Source organism: Podarcis filfolensis (assembly GCF_964270895.1).
Source record: "Podarcis filfolensis genome assembly, chromosome: 10".
NCBI lineage: Eukaryota > Metazoa > Chordata > Lepidosauria > Squamata > Lacertidae > Podarcis > Podarcis filfolensis.
Genome location: NC_139612.1, coordinates 27,521,402 through 27,540,748, shown reverse-complemented (window position 1 = coordinate 27,540,748; position 19,347 = coordinate 27,521,402). Strand labels below are relative to the sequence as shown.

The window sequence follows — 19,347 nt, the reverse complement described above, 5'->3', positions numbered from 1 at the left end:
TTTATTTTTTTCCGTACAGGCTGATGCTGTAGATTGGAATAAAGATGCAGGGAGAGGAACATTATATGGCCAACATTATTGGCAGAAGGGTGAAAAAAGAAACAGATGGGTGGGTGCATGGGAGGAGATGAATCTGCAAGGCAAAATAGAAATTATGGGAAATGGGTGTAGCAGGTATCTTTTAAACATTTAAGAATCCCACTGGAAATCCTATTCCGGGACAATCATGCCCATTTACTGTGTCGGATGGTGGTAGATAGGTGAATGACAGGATATATTAGAGAACAGAGGAGGTGGAAAGGGGGGGATCACAGGGCATAATGCAATAAAATGTCTCTTCACTTCTAACAGAGGCTCAGGTCATAGTAACTCAGGGTTTTTTTTACTGTTTATTTTACACCAGCTGCCTCTTTCCAAGCTCTTTTGAAAAGAACCATGAAGACTAAAAATGGAATTTAAATAGGGTACAAAAACCGAAGCACAGCAAAATCTTATGTTTGCAGAGTGAATCTGCCTATGTGTAGAAAACCATCTTGTAAACACTTTTTATCAGAAAAAGCAACCAATACAGAGGCCGCAGAAGCTCAAACATTATTGGCAGTAGTGAATATGAAGTAGTACAATATGAAGTAGTACGGGCATGTCAGTGAGATAAACAATTTTAAAGACATGATCTGCTTACCTGCGACCACATTCTGAATATTTACCAATATTTTTTAATATTAAGGCAGCTGTTAATCGGATGTGTTTAGTAATTGGTCCCTCTTTTTCATCCTTAGACAGAAAAGAAAATAGTATTAGAACAAGCCTGACAAGGAGACTTTCCTCCTGTTTAATCCATATGCTTGCTACTTACTGTGAAATCTCTGAAAACAAGGTTTCTTGATCCCCTTCTTAGTGCCATGAGGGCAGCACTAGGATGATTGACAATGGCCTTCTGTGCTCTGGGAGTGGAAGAAGCCCCTGCTGCATTTGGTGGCCTAAATGAGATTTTAAAAACAACAACAAAAGGAATTAAAAAGGGGCACAATAAATATTTCCTCCCTAGAAAAAGATTAAAATCAATATATTTCCTCCCAAAAGGCCAGTGCTTGATGCTGGTGGTTAAAAATATTACACTCCTCAATTGAAATCCCTGCTCAAATACGAACTCTTATGATCTAAAACAATCATATGTAATGATGATAATAATTTTATAATAATTTTATTATTTATATGCTGCCCATCTGACTGGGTTGCCCTAGCCACTCCTGGGCGGCTCCCAACAAAATATTTTAAAACACAATAAAACATCAACCATTTTTTAAAACATCCCGGAGACATAGAAAGTTATAATTCTCAAGTTGCTAATGTTGTTACAGACCCAGATTTTCCTTTTTAATATTCATTTTGCTACTGTGCAAACATATCAAATCTATTCAAATATGATAAAGAATTTTTTTAATCCTTTGATAGCCATCCTTAGAATCATGTTAGGATCTTTCCCCCACACAGCTGCAGTGTGCAGTGGGTTCCACACGGAGCTCTGTGGCCTGTTTGTTTTCTCCCTTCCCTTCAGTATGCCTTGCAAATAAGTGCACCAGTGCCACCTAGAGAACGGGAGGTCTAGGCATGTCCCAATATCCCTGTCTCCTCCTCTATACCATCTCTAAAAGTGACATAAATAAAATGAGAAGAGAGGAGGATGAGATGGGAGATTAGGAAGCAGCCCACAAATCTTTCTGTAATAATTGGTCATGCTGCCAATGAGTGTGGCCCATGAGCTGAGGGGAGAAACAAGAGCTCTGCATGAGGAAGGATCAGAACTTTTCATGAAGATGAGAGAATTACAAAAGGAGACAATTTTGGTTCCCATTCAAAATGGGATGAACAGGAATAATTACTTATTCAACTGGCAGTTGAAATTGGAAGTGGGTATAGGTCACTGCTCTCTTTGCATAATGCCTAGTTTCTGTAACTGAGAGAGATTTAAAAAGGAATAGTAAGGATGTTGGGACCCTTCCACGACAAATATATTTAGTGTTTGACTGCTAGAAAAATGCAAAATGGATAGACTCACGAGCAGACACTCCGTACAAATAACACAATCTTCAGTGTACTGTTTGGTGAGCTGTACACAGTATGTGCCAAGCAAAAAATACAGATTTGGTGAGCTACATGCCACCCATAAGCTGTCCCACCCTCTGCCACCAAAGGATCAGAAGGAGATGAGGTATTAGACTGGTGATTGGCAATGCAACCTTGCTGCATCCCCAACAATGCAAGTGTTCATCCAGGAGAACTTAACCAGCAATCCTATGCATGCTAAACTGGGACACAGTTTCACTGAACGCAGCTGAAATTCTGAGAAAACATGCATAGGATTCTGCTGCTAGATTAATAATGAAGCTCATGTCTCTTACTTTGTGGAAGGTTTTGAACTTCCTGCTTGTCCGTGGTCATCTTGTTTTAATCCTGCAAGAAGGGCATCTCTTGAGCAGTGCTTATCCTGTTTGAGAGAAAAAATAGTAATGTTAAATACATAACATAGACCCAGTAGAGAGAGAGTGGTGTATGTGTCTGTACATAAACATCTCATAAATTGACTGGTGAACATACACAAACACTGCAATTATGCACATTCACATTAGTGGGTGGAGACTCTGCACACTGGCCAGTCAGTATGGAAAAATCAGCAACATCATATTGAAGAATGTGAATTTGAGACATTTTGTACACTGTGTTGTTATAATTCATTGCCTCATTATTGACTGAAGAATGAAATGCAATGAAGAAGGAAAACACCATTTGGATAAGCACTCTTCTAGCTACTGCACAGAAGCTAATAGAAAAACACCTGGAAAAGGTCAAACCTACAGCCCATTGATGAATGAGGTAGAAATATTTAGTGCATCATATTGGTCTCAGCCATTGTAAAAAAAAATGTAATAAATATGAACAAGCTTTGATCATGTTTACAGGGAACTGAAAGCACAACATTATGCATGACAACTCAGAAGTAAGTCTCATTGAGTTCAATGATGCTTACTCCTAGAAAAGTGAGTATCGGATATTGCAGTGGGTGGTTCACAACATTAAATTAGGAAGAAGAACAAAACATCAGTAAAACAATTCATGGATAAGGATATAAACACAGCAGCATTAAAACCACTTCAAGAGGTTAAAATGCTTTCAAAGCCTGGGAAAATAAAATGGTATTTGCTCTGCATTTTATTACTATCAAATGCTATATATATGTATGTATGTTGCGGTAAGACTTTTGGTTTGAAACTGACTGCAAGCCCCTGAATTAGAGCACCCTGTTGTTCTATAGCTGGGCCTTCTGCTGTCTCCCAATATAGTGCATAGAAAGAAGTTATTTCACCTCATGATGCACATGCTCCACCCCATCTATAAGCTATTAGAGGCTTATGCTGGCAAATTCTCTTCTCACAATTCCCCCTTCATCATCCCCCCCCCACATCCACAATCTTAATTTACTGTAGTTCCTGAAGGCCACTGAGCATGCTCAGATCACACTGGACTGCGTTTTCTGCACTGTTTCTGAGCCTGTCATTCTTGGCATTAGAAGGAATGTGCATCACTTACTTTCTAACGTAGAATTTTTATATTTATATGAAAATAATGCCTTTCAAATTGCACATCAATACTGAGAAAAGGGATAGGAGACCAATTTCTACCTGCAAGTGGGTAATGAAGGAAAACCTTTGCCGCTGGAAAGGTTCACAGCCCTCCCATAAACACTGTCCAGGGTAGACGTCTTTTCCTCCATGTTCAGTTGCAGCGTGATAGAAAACCTGGGATGGCGTTTGAAACCACCTGGAAAATGTAATACATTTAAACTCAGGCGAAGAAGGAATACGATTTTGCTAACAATTTTGTTGCCTGAGCAATCAACATGAATACTGAAAAATTAAAATGCAAGAAATGGCAAGTGTTAATTATTCAGAAGTTTGACTTACTATCGCTAAGGGTTGCTTGCTGCAAAAGAGTGTGCAATACAGTGGCACCTCGATTTTCAAACGTAATCCGTTCTGGAAGACCGTTCCGAGTTCTGAAATGTTTGAAAACTGAAAACTCAATAGCCTACAGCTAGACCTCAGGATCTTGCACTCAGTGGAAGTTGCGTGGCATGTTCGACTTCTGAGGCGTGTTTGAAAACTGAAGCATTTACTTCTGGGTTTACGGAGTTAGAAAACCGAAATGTTTGTCAACGGAGACGTTCGAAAACCGAGGTACCACTGAATTTATATGCAGCAGAAAGGAATGGATTTGTACCTTTTAAAAAAAGGTGATAAAGACCTCTTTCCTATGAAAGAGTTAAACATTTGTAAGACTGACCACTTGTGCAAACAGGTGCTTGAATGGTGCTAAAGATTCTGTTCAACCATTGACATTGAAGGTAAGGGAATAATGTATTTCAAATGAAGTTCCCTAAAACCAGTCACTAAGGGTATTGGCTCTCTCACTCTCCCAAAGATCATCTTCAGCTTTGTCTTCCATCTTCAGTTAAGTGCTTTCTCAAGGAACTCCCTAGCAAAATAAGACCTTAGTTTCCAGTGGTGGGAAAAGAACCGAGACAGGGATGCTTTTCTCTATTTCTCTATTAAAAAAAACCTTGTTTCCTCAGTTAGCTGACAGGTGAGCAGGTACTGATGGGAAACTTTAAAAAGGATGGGGGTTAACAACCACAAATATCATGTTGCATAAAACTAAACCTTTGTAATATATGGGTCAACTCAAAGAAAAACACTTACTTTTTACAGGATTGCCAGAGACACATGAAATTCTGTCCCGGTTTTTTCACTTGTTCTGTGTGCGAACTTGGTACAGTGAACACAGAAGGTGGCAAACTGACAGATGGGCCCTGGACTTGCATTGGTACGGGTGTGACAGGTGTGCTCTGTGGGAAAATTCAAAACAAGGAGGATTTAAATTCCTGCCTGATTATTGTTTATTGAACAATGCAAGATCTGATTTTCACGGAGCACACTTCCAGCGGCAATAGGTGAAACCATAGTGATCAGCAGTTTTGCTATTGACTGCAGAGGGAGATAGATGGTACTCACTGTCTCTAAATAGTAAAATGAAATAAAGGCTGGAGTACTCTTGAGCTATTTACAGACTTTCCCCAATATTCTATAGCAGCTCTATTTTTACGTTTCAGGTTCAACACAGAATTAGATACAGCTTTTAGGAAGCTTTCCAGATGGCAATCTTTCTCTATAGAGATAAAGTGATGGAGCAATTTAACATACTTGTATGAATTTGGCAACTTATCTTTTTTTCAGTCAGAGTAATTTAAAGGATTATCTTTAAAACCACCATGTATATTTGATTTTTCCTTTCACTGCCTGTAACAAACGTTAAGTAAATTTTGAATGAGCAACTCTCAAGATTTGATCAACCTGTTCATTCTGTATATGCCACAACATGGGCACATATGATGTTGATATGTAATGGGGTTGTTTTAAGTATTTACCGTAATGGCAGACCTTCACTTTTAAAGGGGGAGGGGAGTAACATACTCCATCTTTCATATACCATTTTAAAATGAAGGTGAGATGTTTGAAATCTCTCCATCAGTGTTAACTTTAGCAAGTTAAACATTAGCATGCCAAATAAAACACCAAACTGGAATCCTATTCCCCAACATCTGTGATACTTTCCACAATTTGTTTTTCGTTTTAATGAGAAACAGGTACCCACCCACCCTGCATTCTGAGGTTCCAGGACGATTATACCATGTAATTTATTTTTGTAAGACTGGTGCTTATATCAATATAGCCTCTTCAAAACACCAGTATTATCATCATCATCATCAAAATTTGTATACCACCCTTCATCTGTAGATCTCAGGGTGGTTCACAGCATAAAAATACAAGAAGAAAAAACACAAAATACATAATAAGAACAAGGACAAGGACAAAAACCAATCAAGCCAATACCCCACCCAACACATTTAAAGGGATCTAGGATGTTAGTCAGCCAAACAGTTAGCCTGTTTGAAGAGCAATGCTTTTGCCGGCAACTAAAAGTGTATAAAGAAGGCTCCAGCCAAACCTCCCTGGAAAGAGCATTCCACAAATGGGAAGCCACTGCAGAAAAGGCCCATTTCCTGCTGCTACTCTCCAGACCTCTCATGGAACAAGCACATGAAGAAGGGCCTCAGAAGAACACTGCAGGGTCCAGGTAGATTCATATGGAGAGAGGTAGTCCTATCAGTATTGTGGTGCAGATTCATTGAAGGAATTATAGGTCAAAGCCAGCACTTTGAATTGGGCCTGGTAACTAACTGGCAGCCAGTGCAGTTCAGCCAGGACTGACACTATATGCTCAAGCCATGTTGCCGTGGTGAGCAGCCTGGCCACTGAATTTTGCACAAGCGGAAGTTCTCAAACTGTCCCTACGTATAATGTATTGCAGGAATATAACCAAAGGTTACCAGAGCATAGACAACAGTTATCTCAGTTTCTATTGCCCTTCAAAACCTCCTGAGACCTTCCTTCCCACATCCTCCTTTGTATCCTGGCCATCTTTAATCAGCAGACAAGGAGTTTCTGGAGCTGGTACTAGTCAGACTAAAAGGCTATAGCATGACTATAAGGTGGGGAAGGCTGTGGCACTGAGGCACACCAGAAAGTGGTTCAATGTCCACTGTTTCAGAAACATTGGGCAAGCAGAGGTTGGTATAGGAAAACAATTACCTGTATCTGACCAGCTTTTGCCATATAGTACATGGTAAACTATAGTCATATGAGTCCCCCCCCTTAAATAAATGCAAAATATTTAGAATTCCAGCAAGTCCACCAGATCAGTTAAACAAACCATCATTAAAAGGAGTGAACAAGTGTAAGGCTGACCACAAGACCTTTTAAAAAGCACTCTGGGCTTATTTTTCTCAACATTTTCTATGAAGGAACATAACCATGACCATACTATGCCTAGTAAAGGTAAAGGGACCCCTGACCATTAGGTCCAGTCGTGGCCGGCTCTGGGGTTGCGGCGCTCATCTCGCTTTATTGGCCAAGGGAGCCGGCGTACAGCTTCCAGGTCATGTGGCCAGCATGACTAAGCCGCTTCTGGTGAACTAAAGCAGCGCACGGAAACGCCGTTTACCTTCCCGGCGGAGCGTTACCTATTTATCTACTTGCACTTCGATGTGCTTTCGAACTGCTAGGTTGGCAGGAGCAGGGACCGCGCAACCGGAGCTCACCCCGCTGTGGGGATTCGAACTGCCGACCTTCTGATCGGCAAGTCCTAGGCTCTGTGTTTTAACCCACAGATGCAAAAATTATAAAAGCCAAGTTTCAGTTGTATGCCTCCTGTAAAAAAAAACCACCTAAAGATCAGCATAAGTTCAAAGACCTCTTCAAGAATGGTCTTACATAAATTAAGGAGAAACTGAACTAAATGCAAGGAGCACAGAGATAATTCAGACTGAAAAATGAATAGCCTGTGTGGCATGAATTTTATTTTTTTGCCTTACTGACAATAGATTACTGAAATTTAACTCTCAGTACATTCATGTTATTCAAAAGTGAATAACAGTCAAATGACAAGCTTAGTCACTCCATCTGGGAACTTCAATGGCTCCATACACAGCAACACATAATAGCTCCTGGAGCTATGCACCTGCTTTGCAGCAACTAGCCTGACCATATCAAGGTGAGGCTGCAGCCAATGGCTTTGGAGCTGCTTGAAGTTTTGCCAACTTGCTTTCCACAGAAGCCTATTTAAATAGGATGGATCAAGTAAGTGCTTATGAAGAAGGGGGAACTGGAAAAGGGAGTCTGAAAGTCGACATTTTTCAAGCCCCAGAATAAACCGATTTCTTACTTTTGGAAAACTGGCCCAATATCAAGCACTTCTATGATAAACCAATATGGGGAGGGAAGCATAGCTACACTTAACAGATGTTTCTGGAAAGTCAAATAAAACAAGCTTCCAGGTAAGTTAATACATAGCTCTCTCAATCACCAATCACAAAAGCGATGCCCTCAAAGGAAAAATACAGAAAGATAATAGAAAGCTAGAAATGATGCCAACTCCTTCCCGTCTCAAACTGCAGCAAATTAGTTGACCAGATGAAGCTACAAACATAACGCAAAACACTTTAACAATGTGCAATATTTGCAATCCATACTGTTGTTTTAAACAACACACCAAGCTAGGTGTTTTTCCCATTTGCTAAAATCCAACTGGGTTGAAATGAGCCATCTGCTTGTTGGTGTTGCTGAGGCAGTGTAATGTTTATTCAGTGCCCTCCATTTGCCAGGTGCTTTTCAGAGAACAAGAATTTTGCTAACTCTGCCCAAAACTGCTTAAGTAAGATGGACAGGATCAAGACAAAACGGAAGAAGCCACTCAGCTTTGGTTTACTACTGAGCAGAGCCTCTGACAAAGAACCAGGAAAAACGGCCATAGATTTTTGTGAGGAGTCAATTTTACATCAGGGTCCATCAGCATGCTAATTTGCGTGCAATGTTGGTTATTCTCCCAATCTGGCCTTAATGCACTCTTCATGCCAAGGTTTATTTATTTTTTAGCTATCCCATTTGAAAAAGGAGAATCAATTATCCATTCCATCCCTTTAACGCCAATTCTCTCATGATGCTCAGGAATCTCTACATATGGGATCTCTACTGAAAACTAGTGGCAGAGAGCCAATAAACTAAAAGGAAAACACACGGCTAAAGAGATTCATGCTTGTGAAATTGAGTTCCCTGCTCTTTCACGGCTTGAGCTGGAGCCCTGAAACCGTGAGCAGGCCACTTGCATCTGCAAAGGATAAAATCAATGCTGCAGTAACCCAAATTGTTCTTAGACTACATCATCCACAGCATATTTCTAAAGCACATGGCTTCTCCGATGGGAACTGTAGTTTAAGGGTGATGAAAATAGTAGCTCTGAGGAGTAAACAATGGTTCTTAGGATTCTTTGGGGAAGAAGTTATGTACTTTAAATATGCTTTGAAATGCATGGTCTATTACTGTTCTCCAATACAAGGTGTATGCACTGAAAGTTGGATTTGCATCTGCACGGGATACCAAGAAAAAGGTTGCCCCAAATCTCTTCTTATCACCTCAGCTGAGAAGCTGGCTGGGAAAAGAAAGGCGAACATGGTCCCACCACCAGCAGCAGCAGCAGCAGCAGCATCTCACCAGTCTTCACATATACACAAAAATGTGCAGGTAATTAGATTACCATTACAATACAGTTTGTGGGTTAAAAAAAAAAGACTGTAAAGGCATTAAATCAAAATACATTACAGTTCCTAACTCACTCTTTGGGAATTTAGGGTACTGAATCATAAATGCAAACTGTCCTCGGAATACGCTGCTTCCTTCACAAGCCCATTTTGTATGGTTCATTATTCAAATACATACTACACAGAAATGAAACTATTATTTAAAGGTTACCATTAGTACAATTCAAAGCGCACATAAGCAAAATATACATAATTCAAATAGCAAGGATTTTGTGATAACTGGGAGCGTATATATTTATCTTAACACATTACATACACTGCAGCTTGAATCTGATATGGGAAAGCAGCCAATTCAAAAAACAACAATAAATATATGATAGCTTAACAGTAATGAAACTGATAATAAATAAGATTACTCTCACTCAAAGGACTAAACATTCTCTTCCCCCCCACCCCAAAATAATTTTTCATTTATCTTATCATTCAAAATATGTATTTTTAAAGCTTCAAATATGGCAAAGATAAATGTTAGGAATAAAGGAACCAATCTTTTGAGGTATTTTCACAAACTGCTCAACTCAAACAATGTAACTGCTGGTGACAGAAAAGGTGATTACTTCCCCATGATACCATACAAGGTACATATATTTTTAATTATAAGCACTCTAGTCCGGAGTGCAACTAATGTGAAATATATTACCTGACATTTTTATCCTTCCCAATTAACAAGAGACTGAATTTTGGTCATCACAATAAATCACCCTATGAATCAGAACAGTAGTGGTTAAATCATATATAGGGCAGAATAGGAGATACACACAGTTCCCACTATCCAAACGCTTGTTATAGAAAAAGTCACTTATCCAAACATGAGGAATTAGTATCCAAACCCCTGTATACACACCGCTAATCTGAACAGCCAAACCCGCATTTAGTACTGTAACCAAATATGCAGCCTTAAACAAGCGTTACCCTTTTCTGTTTTGCCAGAAAACATGACGGAAGGGGGAGAATGGGGGAGAGATTGAACAAGAAAGCATTTCCCCTCATTTGCAAGGTTTCAGATGGTTTTCGTGTGTGTGTGGGTGTGGGTGTGGGTGTCAGTGTCATTTTGGAGTCAAAATCCTTTGGTTAGGAACACATTAGAAAGTTCCTCATAGGAATAAATGGAAAAGTTGACTCTTTATGCAAACACTTGTCTTAACAAACAATTTCCTGAGAACGCATTGTGTTCAGATAGCAAGACCTGCGTGTGGTGGGTTATTTCCATCACTTAGTAAATGCAGTATCTTAAAACATAGTTCACAGAATGTTAGCAGAGATTAAAGAAACTGAAATACATACAGTAGTACCTTGGGTTAAGAACTTAATTCTTTCTGGAGGTCCGTTCTTAACCTGAAATACCACTTTAGTTAATGGGGCCTCCCGCTGCCGCTGCGCGATTTCTGTTCGCATCCTGAAGCAAAGTTCTTAACCCGAGGTACTATTTTTGGGTTAGCGGAGTCTGTAACCAGAAGCGTCTGTAACCCGAGGTACCACTGTAGTTTGGTTGGTAGAATTTGTTATACAATTTAAACATCATCAAGATACACTATGTCCACAGTATTTCCCTGATCCACCAAGTCTGTAATTCCATCAAAAAAAGTAATCAGATTGGTCTGGTATGACTTATTTTTGAGAAACCCATGCTAGGTCTTAGTAATCATAGCATCCCTTTTCTAAATGCTCACAGACCGACTATTGAATTATCTGTTCCAGGACCTTCCCTGGTATCGATGGTTGGTAGCTACCTGGGTCTTCCTTCTTCACATTTGTGAAGATGGGGACAAGATTTGCCTGCCTCCAGGTTTAGCCCATCCATTTAGCAGAGTGAGGCTACCACCTCAGGCAGCTGATTTTGGATGTCATGAAAAGGCACCAAATATTTGTCATTTATTATTACTGCATTTTTACTGCCAGTGAAAGGGGACAGGTGGTTGTAGATTTTTTTTTTGCCTCATGTGTTAAAATTAGTTGAATGGCCTTGAATAGTAGGCATCAATATTGTGGCAAGAGGAGCATCATTTGCAGTTTCACCTCAAACAGCAAAATGTCCTGGGCTGGCCCTGTCAAACATTGATTCCATGTATTCAAAATGAAAGAGTAGGAAAACTACATATAAAGCCCAACATATAAAAGATGCAAATTATCTTGAGATTCTTTATTCAAGAACTAAGCTTAAAAACAACCCCTTCTCACGCTGACAGGCTTGCAAGTCTGAGTGGTTTTAAATTTATCCATAGCTTTCGAGGATAAAAGGTGTTATAACCAAGACAGTGTCTGGAAACATATGCAAGTTTCTCAAATATAAGACAAAGAAGAAATACAATACTCTAGGTTACAAGGTCTTAAACGGCAGTGCCATGGTTAAAAAAAAAAGGATTTTGAACCGCAGCCTGATCAAACTAGTTCGGTGTCATTGTATGTGGTCTGAGCTAAATGTTTGGCTCTATCCTTTATTTGCAAGTGAACTGATGTCCAGGAGAGGTCAATCTGCTCCAGAAATCTACAGTACATTAAAAACCAAAAGTCAGTCATAAGGGCAGCTTGGCCCATCTGTTCTCAAAGATATATTTCAGAAAAGCTGTGTTCCTCATCTAGATGGATGCCTTATGGTGCACTGAAGGCACATCAACATCTGCCCTTAAGAGAACTGTAGGACTACTTGGATACAAGCATAATGTACTCTATAGAATGAATGATTCTGTACAGAATCCAGTAAAAAAATTCACAGATTTCTGCAGCATTTAACAAGTGTGTATCCTTTGTCAATAAATGTAAAGAACGAATGTAACTAGAGCCCTATTGGATCCACGAATGGGCTTCCTGGTCTACAATCCCATTTCTAGCACTGCTAGAAAAAGCCAACAAGTAGGACCTGATGGCAACAGCCCTTCCTTGCTATTGATCTTGCAACAACTGGTAGGTTTCATTGTGCTATCATGGCAAAGAGCCACTGATAAGACCATCCTTTATGAACTTGCTTAGTGAATTCCATTAGTTAAATATCTGCTGTGTGAAGCAGTCCTTTGACTGTTCTGAATCTACTGCTAATGAAGTTCATCTTGAGAAAGGTGAATGGAAGAAGGTTCATAGAAGGACAGCCACTTATGCCCCTTGAAAAGCCTCTCCAGAGCATCAAGGTGTCTTGAACAATGCAACAAGGTCCAGGCGTCAATGGTGGACTCCTGCAGCCGCTCATACTCCATCCTATATTGGTCAGGACCACCTTCCCCAACCCACCAAACTGAGTATGTTTCGCCTGCTTGTATACCATCCCACATTGCTCAGGAGAGCTCCTCAACCCCCTAGGGATGCTTTTCTGTGGATCTAGGCAGCAGCAAGAGGGAGGAAGGGATTGAAATTTCATTCTGTAAATTCCCTTCTACTCGCTAGTCTTAGAATCCAAAACTACAAGTGCAATTCAACAGTGCTAAGCAGATTGTTCCATCAATGGAAGCATTTCTGCTTGCCAGCTGGAACAACCCCATCTCTCAATGCCCTCAGGGTTCTGGTAGTAATCCTGACCTCCCCCAGCAGATCTGGTGAGGCAGGAAGTAGTGCACTGGTGGGAAAAGTCTTGTTGCACTAGCAGGATTCATTGCTTCCACTAGCTTAACAACTTAATTAAATTCAGCCCTACTGTCTCTCCAAAGCCCAGCTCTGAAATGTGGGCAACAAAGACCATATCCTTTGTTGTTTTCACAATTTCCAGACCAAGTTCATGGCTTCTCATGTTAAAAAGGCTGTCAGGACACAGACCAGGACCACAGATCAGTTGGAGAGTTTGAAGGAGGACTGGGCTACATAGCTAAATGGTTTGATGCAGTGTCTCAGCTTCATACTGTCATAGGTTTGTTTTAGCATAATTGAGCTGAAAGTGTTAACAAGTTGCTCCTCAGCAAAAAAACAAAAACAAAAGCGCTTTGGAAAAATTAAACAATTCCCAAATGAATCTGTGAACAGAGTAGCCTGAATGCAAACATGTATAGAATATCCATGTTAATAGAGATCTGAATTATATTCGACTTTCTTGGCACCTGCACATTGGATGCCACATTTCTAAAAAGAGGCCCAAACCATACAGTAGTTATACATTTCAGGGGGTTTCAATTTCACGGGTGAGGGTATAGGCCCCATTAAAACATGGTGTTCATTCAATAGGGGAATGTCAGGTGGGCCACAGGAGTACATTTCCAATCCTCTACCTCACTGTTAACATACACCAATTTTGTGTGTTGCACTGGGTACCAGTACGTTTCCAGCCTAATTCAAAGTGTTTAACCTTTCAAAACTATAACTGGATTGGGGCTGTGTTATCTGAAGGACTGCCTTCATTCATTATAATCCTGCCCAAACACTTAGATTTGCTGCAGGGGTCCTTCTTTTGTGCCCACGGTCAATATCTGTTAGTTTTGTGAGTGCAAGGGGGAGATGGTCTTAATGGTGGCTCCAGCTGACTTTTTGCCCCTTATGTCGCAGTCTCAAAGCAGTCTTTATAGACGTTTGCCTTCGCTGCCTTAACTGGGATCACAAGTTAAGAAAGCGGATTTGGAGCTGCTTCCTGACATTAACTGGGGGAAAAAATCACAGAATCATAGTCTGAAGGGACCACAAGGATCATCTAGTCCACCCACTGCAATACAGCAATCTTTTGCACAATGTAGGGCTGAAACCTACTACCCTGAGAAATTATTTAATACTATCTGTTATAGCCATTATTTATAGTTATCACTCCTTTCTTGAGTATCATTTTGTGAGGATGTGGCCATAAAGTATTAAGCAAATACTTTTAAACAAACAAACAAACAATACAGTTGGAATTTCACTGGAACAGAGCTGAAGTAATCCATGTAAAGAACAACCCAAGGGCATGTCATAACATAACTTAGAGAGACAGGAGTTTTATCATATTAACATACAGTTAAAATAGGATAAGGACCATCACGCTATAAGCAATAGGAACACAATAAATAAATTGACAGTCAAAAGTTATCTGGAGGAATAGAACATAAAACAAGAAGTTTCAAAAAGTCATCTATGATCAAGATGAAAATCTGCAATTCAGATCACTTGGGTGTATTAACAGAATATCCACAAACTTGCAGAGTTATTTAGAAACAATCAACATTTTGAGTAGGTAATAGGGGCTTGCTACATAACACAAACACTGAGATGATTTATTTGAGAAGTTGTTCTAACTCTACAAGTATCTAGTAAGCATAGTTACACAAGCAGATGGGGGAGGCACTACAAGCTATGTTTTTGTACAGAGAACATTTTTTGCCAAAGTCTCACAAATTAGAATGGTTAGAAGAATACTTCTGAGACATCATCTATACATATTTTTTTTAAAAAAACCTACTTTTACTTATCAAACTCCTCTTTCATACAAGTAAAAAATCTGGATTCGTTTCATTTCTGCTTAGTGTCAATAACAGAAATAATAAAGGAATCTTTGTTACTTTCACCAAAACTTGCAAATCATGTATTTATTTAAATATTTTATTTCTCCGTCCTCTCCACAATAAGGCTCTCCTGAGAGTAAGGAGACCCTACTGAATATGACTGGGCTGAGGTGCAATAAGGTCAAGGGTATGTGAGAGGGAGGGACTCCTGAGAATTGGGGAAGGGCACCATCAGTGAGTGAAAATCACCCAATTCAGCAGGGCACCCAACTCTCCGGAGAGGCTTTTCAGGGTGAAGGGAAGAAACAAAGGAAGTCAGCTTCCACAAGTTTTTGACTGCAGACTTTTCTCTGGAACTATTGTCTATAAACAAGAAAAGGCTAACATTTTGACATTTAAAAAAATATAATACAACAACAAAACAGAAAAGGAATGAGGAATGTAGCTGAGCCCAATATCCTTATACAATAACCACAATAATGGTATTTCCTGTAACTCAGATTTCAGTGTCAGTCATCAATCAGTCATTCAATAGGTAGTGGAACAACAGTCAGTACTGTAGCTCTTAGAGGTTTCAGAAAAATGTACTTTAAAGTTGTCTGGAAACTTCAATCCTGGAGGCAGACTGAAAATGCTGCCCTGCTATAGCAAACATGATTAAGGCATCATTGTTACTGAGAATTCTCCTGCTGACGTTATCATTGTCATCTGCTGTTACACTACAGGCCATTCCCCCCCCCCCGACCTAGTAATACTTTCAGGCAGAAAAGGTTCCAAAATATGTCCACACATACAAACATTTCCTGAATGAGGAACATATCTTCTAACATTTTAGGTTCATAGGTAAAGGTAAAGGGACCCCTGACCATTAGGTCCAGTCATGGCCGACTCTGGGGTTGCGGCGCTCATCTTGCTTTATTGGCCGAGGGAGCCGGCGTACAACTTCCGGGTCATGTGGCCAGCATGACTAAGCCGCTTCTGGCGAACCAGAGCAGCGCACGGAAATGCCGTTTACCTTATCTACTTGCACTTTGACGTGCTTTCAAACTGCTAGGTTGGCAGGAGCAGGGACCGAGCAACGGGAGCTCACCCCGTCGTGGGGATTCGAACCGCCGGCCTTCTGATCGGCAAGTCCTAGGCTCTGTGGTTTAACCCACAGCGCCACCCGAGTCCCATAATATAAACACTTGCAATTCACAATTCCACCCAGCTTCACCATATTTTAATGCAAACTATGCAAGAGAGGACAGCAGTTGCAGTCCCTATAGCGATTGGTGAAGTAATTAATATGATTACAGCAGCAGAACTAAAATATGCAGAGGGAGGGGAAAGTACCAGGGATGGCTCCTGTAATATTTACAATAGCTTTGAATCACGCTGAGCATGTACATAGTTCCTTCATTAGTGAACTACTGCAGCCTTAGAATTAAAGAACAGGCATTCCACAGCAGTTGGCACCCTTATTTCTAAAAGAAAGGAACCCTTATCGAATTCAAACATTGCTTCAGCTCCCAAGGAAGAGGAGGAGCTTCAACCCATCAGCTCTCTCCCCCCACAGCCCAAAAGCAATCTCCCTTGCTTTGTCTTCTGGTCCTTCAACCTAGGGACAATCCCCCTGCAACAAGATAACCATGACCCCAAACACACACATCATATTTCTCTGGCACTTCCTCTCCTCTGGCTATGCTCTCCTGCCTCCCTCTTCTGTCTTTCACATTCCTAATTTCCCAAGGAATGAGAGGCAGACAAGAGAAAGAACTCTTCCATGCCCTCTCTCATCTTTCCACCCACTTAATAATTGCAGCCTTCTCACCTTAGAGGCTTGACAAGATTTTGTGGCTTGTAAAGGGACAGCAGGATACATAGTAATAGTCTAGCTCAATACCTGTAGTCTTGATACAAGCAGCTAAACAAACGGGATTGTGATGTCATAATTATGTCATCCAATAGAGCAATGTTTTCAGCCCACCTGCTGGCCAGCTTTAAGTACATTTTCATGAAATTATAACTACTGTGAAACTTTTTATTCATGGTCTAGCTACTGGTTCCCAAACCCTTTTCTGTCCAGACCACTTGAAATTTGCTATAGGCGTTCATTACACCACTTAATGATTTTTCAGCCTGTTGTTGTAATTATAATATACGGATGCTGTGTGATATTTAACTGCATTTTTACAGACAAACCACAGACCACTTGAATGAAGCTTATGGACCACAGTTTGGGAACCCCTAGACTAAGGTACTGGTTCAATTAATGGGAAAGACACTGAAATTCAAGACTGAGAAAAATCCTTACCAAAAATGATTTTTTTTCTTGTGCTAGGGTAGATCTTTTTTCAAGCTTTCTGATACCTTTGTCCCCATCCCATGAAGCGTGATCCACAAACATACAAAAACAAGAGGTTGCTGAGAGAAGGGATGTAAATAAAAGAATTCCTGGCATCCAACCACTGAAGGCATGTACATGGTGCTTGTTCCAATGTGGAGATTGCCCACTCTTCAGTCCGGCATCACTCTTCCCTCCAGCAGCACAAATTAGATATTCAACCGGTGAAGGGCTATGAGAGCAGAGTAGTGCAGCTGACTCTATGTAGCAGGGGACTTTCCCTTTTGTGCGTGAATTCACATACCACATTCTATTTGAGTAGCTTTTCCACATTTAGGGAATGCTTTTGGCACTGACTTGCCTCCATGGAATATCTACACATCCATCAAAAAACTCCTGCCTGTTCAAGAGGATCCTAGGGCATGCAGGAGAGTCTACTGTATGTGAACCGAGGCCGCTACCTAGAAAGGACCCCAGATTTTCCCAAAGCTGTGTGTTATAGGCACAATTGGTACCAGTGGGCAGGTTGCCTTTCATGGTTGAGTGGATTGACAGCATTAAAACATTATTGGCTTACAACTAACAAAGCACTGATACAACTTAGGAACGTAATTCATATCTCTGGTCACATATCCCACATGGACTGCAGAATTGTATCTGCTTAGATACAGCGTTTCTATTGGCTCTTGCCAAGAGAAGGACACAAAGCGAGATCAGTGTCGCCGATATGTGAGTAAAATATGCTCCATTTCTCCTTTTGATGTGAACTGGATGAAGCTGCGTCAATGCTGAACTTGTACCTGGAGGAATAATAGGTGGGGGCCAACATACTGACGCTGCCTCCTGACAAAACAGAGACACTGCCGGTGGACAAAAATAAATAACAATAAATATCCATGCTGTTTGGCTAGTAGAGTTACAAATATTTCACATCCGAAAACTGAACACGCTGCAGAGCTCAGGAAGTTGGAGGGTAAAAAAAGAGAAGTACAAGATCACCCATAAGTGCTCTGTGGATGATCCTGATGATATATACAACAGAACAGAGATGAATAAATGTGCACATTATGGGCACACCCAGTTGTAATTATACAATCATTCATATTATAGTCTGCAGAAAGGCACAATTCAGCCAAAGCTTAGCGCTTTTCCACGGAAATCAATGCTGCTTAAAAACCTATGCCCTAGTCTCTCTCGCTAAAATCAATGCAACAGAAAAGTGCCAAACTTGGCCTGCTTCTATCCCATTTCCAGTTGTTGCTTTTTTGGCAACTTGACTGTGGAGAAACTGAAGAAAACTAGACTGTTTCTTCTAATGCATCTAAAATGTGTGTATGCTGGATTTCCACATCAAGTGACCCACTCCCTAAGATTTCACTATGTTTTCTTCAGAACTTCATTTTGGACATGGCTTCAAGGCTTTCCCCCTTTTTCTAATTCCTGTTTGTCATGTTATTCATTTTAATGATAGCTTTGCTAGAGATTTGATTTTCTGCTGTTTTTGTTGTATAGTTTTGGAATGACTGAATATTGTTTAATTTTTTATAAGCCACCATGTGGAAAGGTGGGATATAAATAGATTAAATTGATACAATCTAAAAAAGCATCTGAATGTGCCCCTTTGATATGAGAAACATAGGTGAGCTATATATTCATCTCAGGAGTTTTTAAAGCTGCAAATGTTTATCTCTAGCACACCACCAACAAAATGCACACATCAGGGGAAAGCTAGCAGTTTTACTTTCAGTACTGCAGCTCTATTGTTGAACATAAGGACCCAAAAATAAGTGGAGGTAATGTCACATACATATTGCTTTCATCAAAATGAAGATAATTAACAATATATATAGCAGGTGAAGTAGTAGGAAAAATGATATTGTTTGGTCCAGTGAAGAGACAGTACATCTACTGATGAAGAGCTGATATTATCCATTTCATGCTCAAATGTCTCAACCATTTCAATAATCCTCCAATTTTTGTAATTAATCTTTATGCAGAAGAGGAAAAACCTTGCTAATATATCCCTTAGTTACATGTTTGTTTTATACAAAGCTGCATAAGGCATATGTAAAGTATACATGCTGCATAAATAAGACATCAATTGCAAATAGAGGCATTAAGATGCAAAACACAGCCTTGAATGCGACATATGCAGGAACAAAATCACGTTAAAACTGTAAAATGCAAGGAAACATCACTCAGTTTTCAGAAGAGAACCCACAATAAAATAAGTGAATACAAAAGGTTTGCCTGTGCATAATCAAATTATATCCTGATAGACTGCAGATCATTTCAGTGAATTTAAGCTGTACTATACTCCCATTGCTTAAACAATAACAGCGAGTGATACCACATCAGTATAT

At 40.1% G+C, this 19,347-nt stretch overlaps 1 protein-coding gene and 1 long non-coding RNA gene across 5 annotated transcripts in view; one reads left to right on the top strand and one right to left on the bottom strand.

Moving 5' to 3' along the window:
- Positions 1-19,347, bottom strand: part of ARID2 (AT-rich interaction domain 2) — a 103,400-nt gene that overhangs the window by 1,787 nt on the left and 82,266 nt on the right. For all 4 annotated transcript variants that reach the window (XM_083574303.1, XM_083574301.1, XM_083574302.1 and 1 more), the window contains 5 exons: positions 4,758-4,903; positions 3,681-3,819; positions 2,403-2,488; positions 857-980; positions 683-774 (listed from right to left, as the gene is read on the bottom strand). In XM_083574303.1, coding sequence (XP_083430429.1) covers positions 683-774; positions 857-980; positions 2,403-2,488; positions 3,681-3,819; positions 4,758-4,903 — 587 coding nt within the window. The remainder of the gene's footprint in view (positions 1-682; positions 775-856; positions 981-2,402; positions 2,489-3,680; positions 3,820-4,757; positions 4,904-19,347) is intronic.
- Positions 16,525-17,879, top strand: LOC310744000. Its single transcript, XR_014539323.1, has 2 exons — positions 16,525-16,897; positions 16,982-17,879. It is a non-coding gene; the product is annotated as an uncharacterized lncRNA (long non-coding RNA).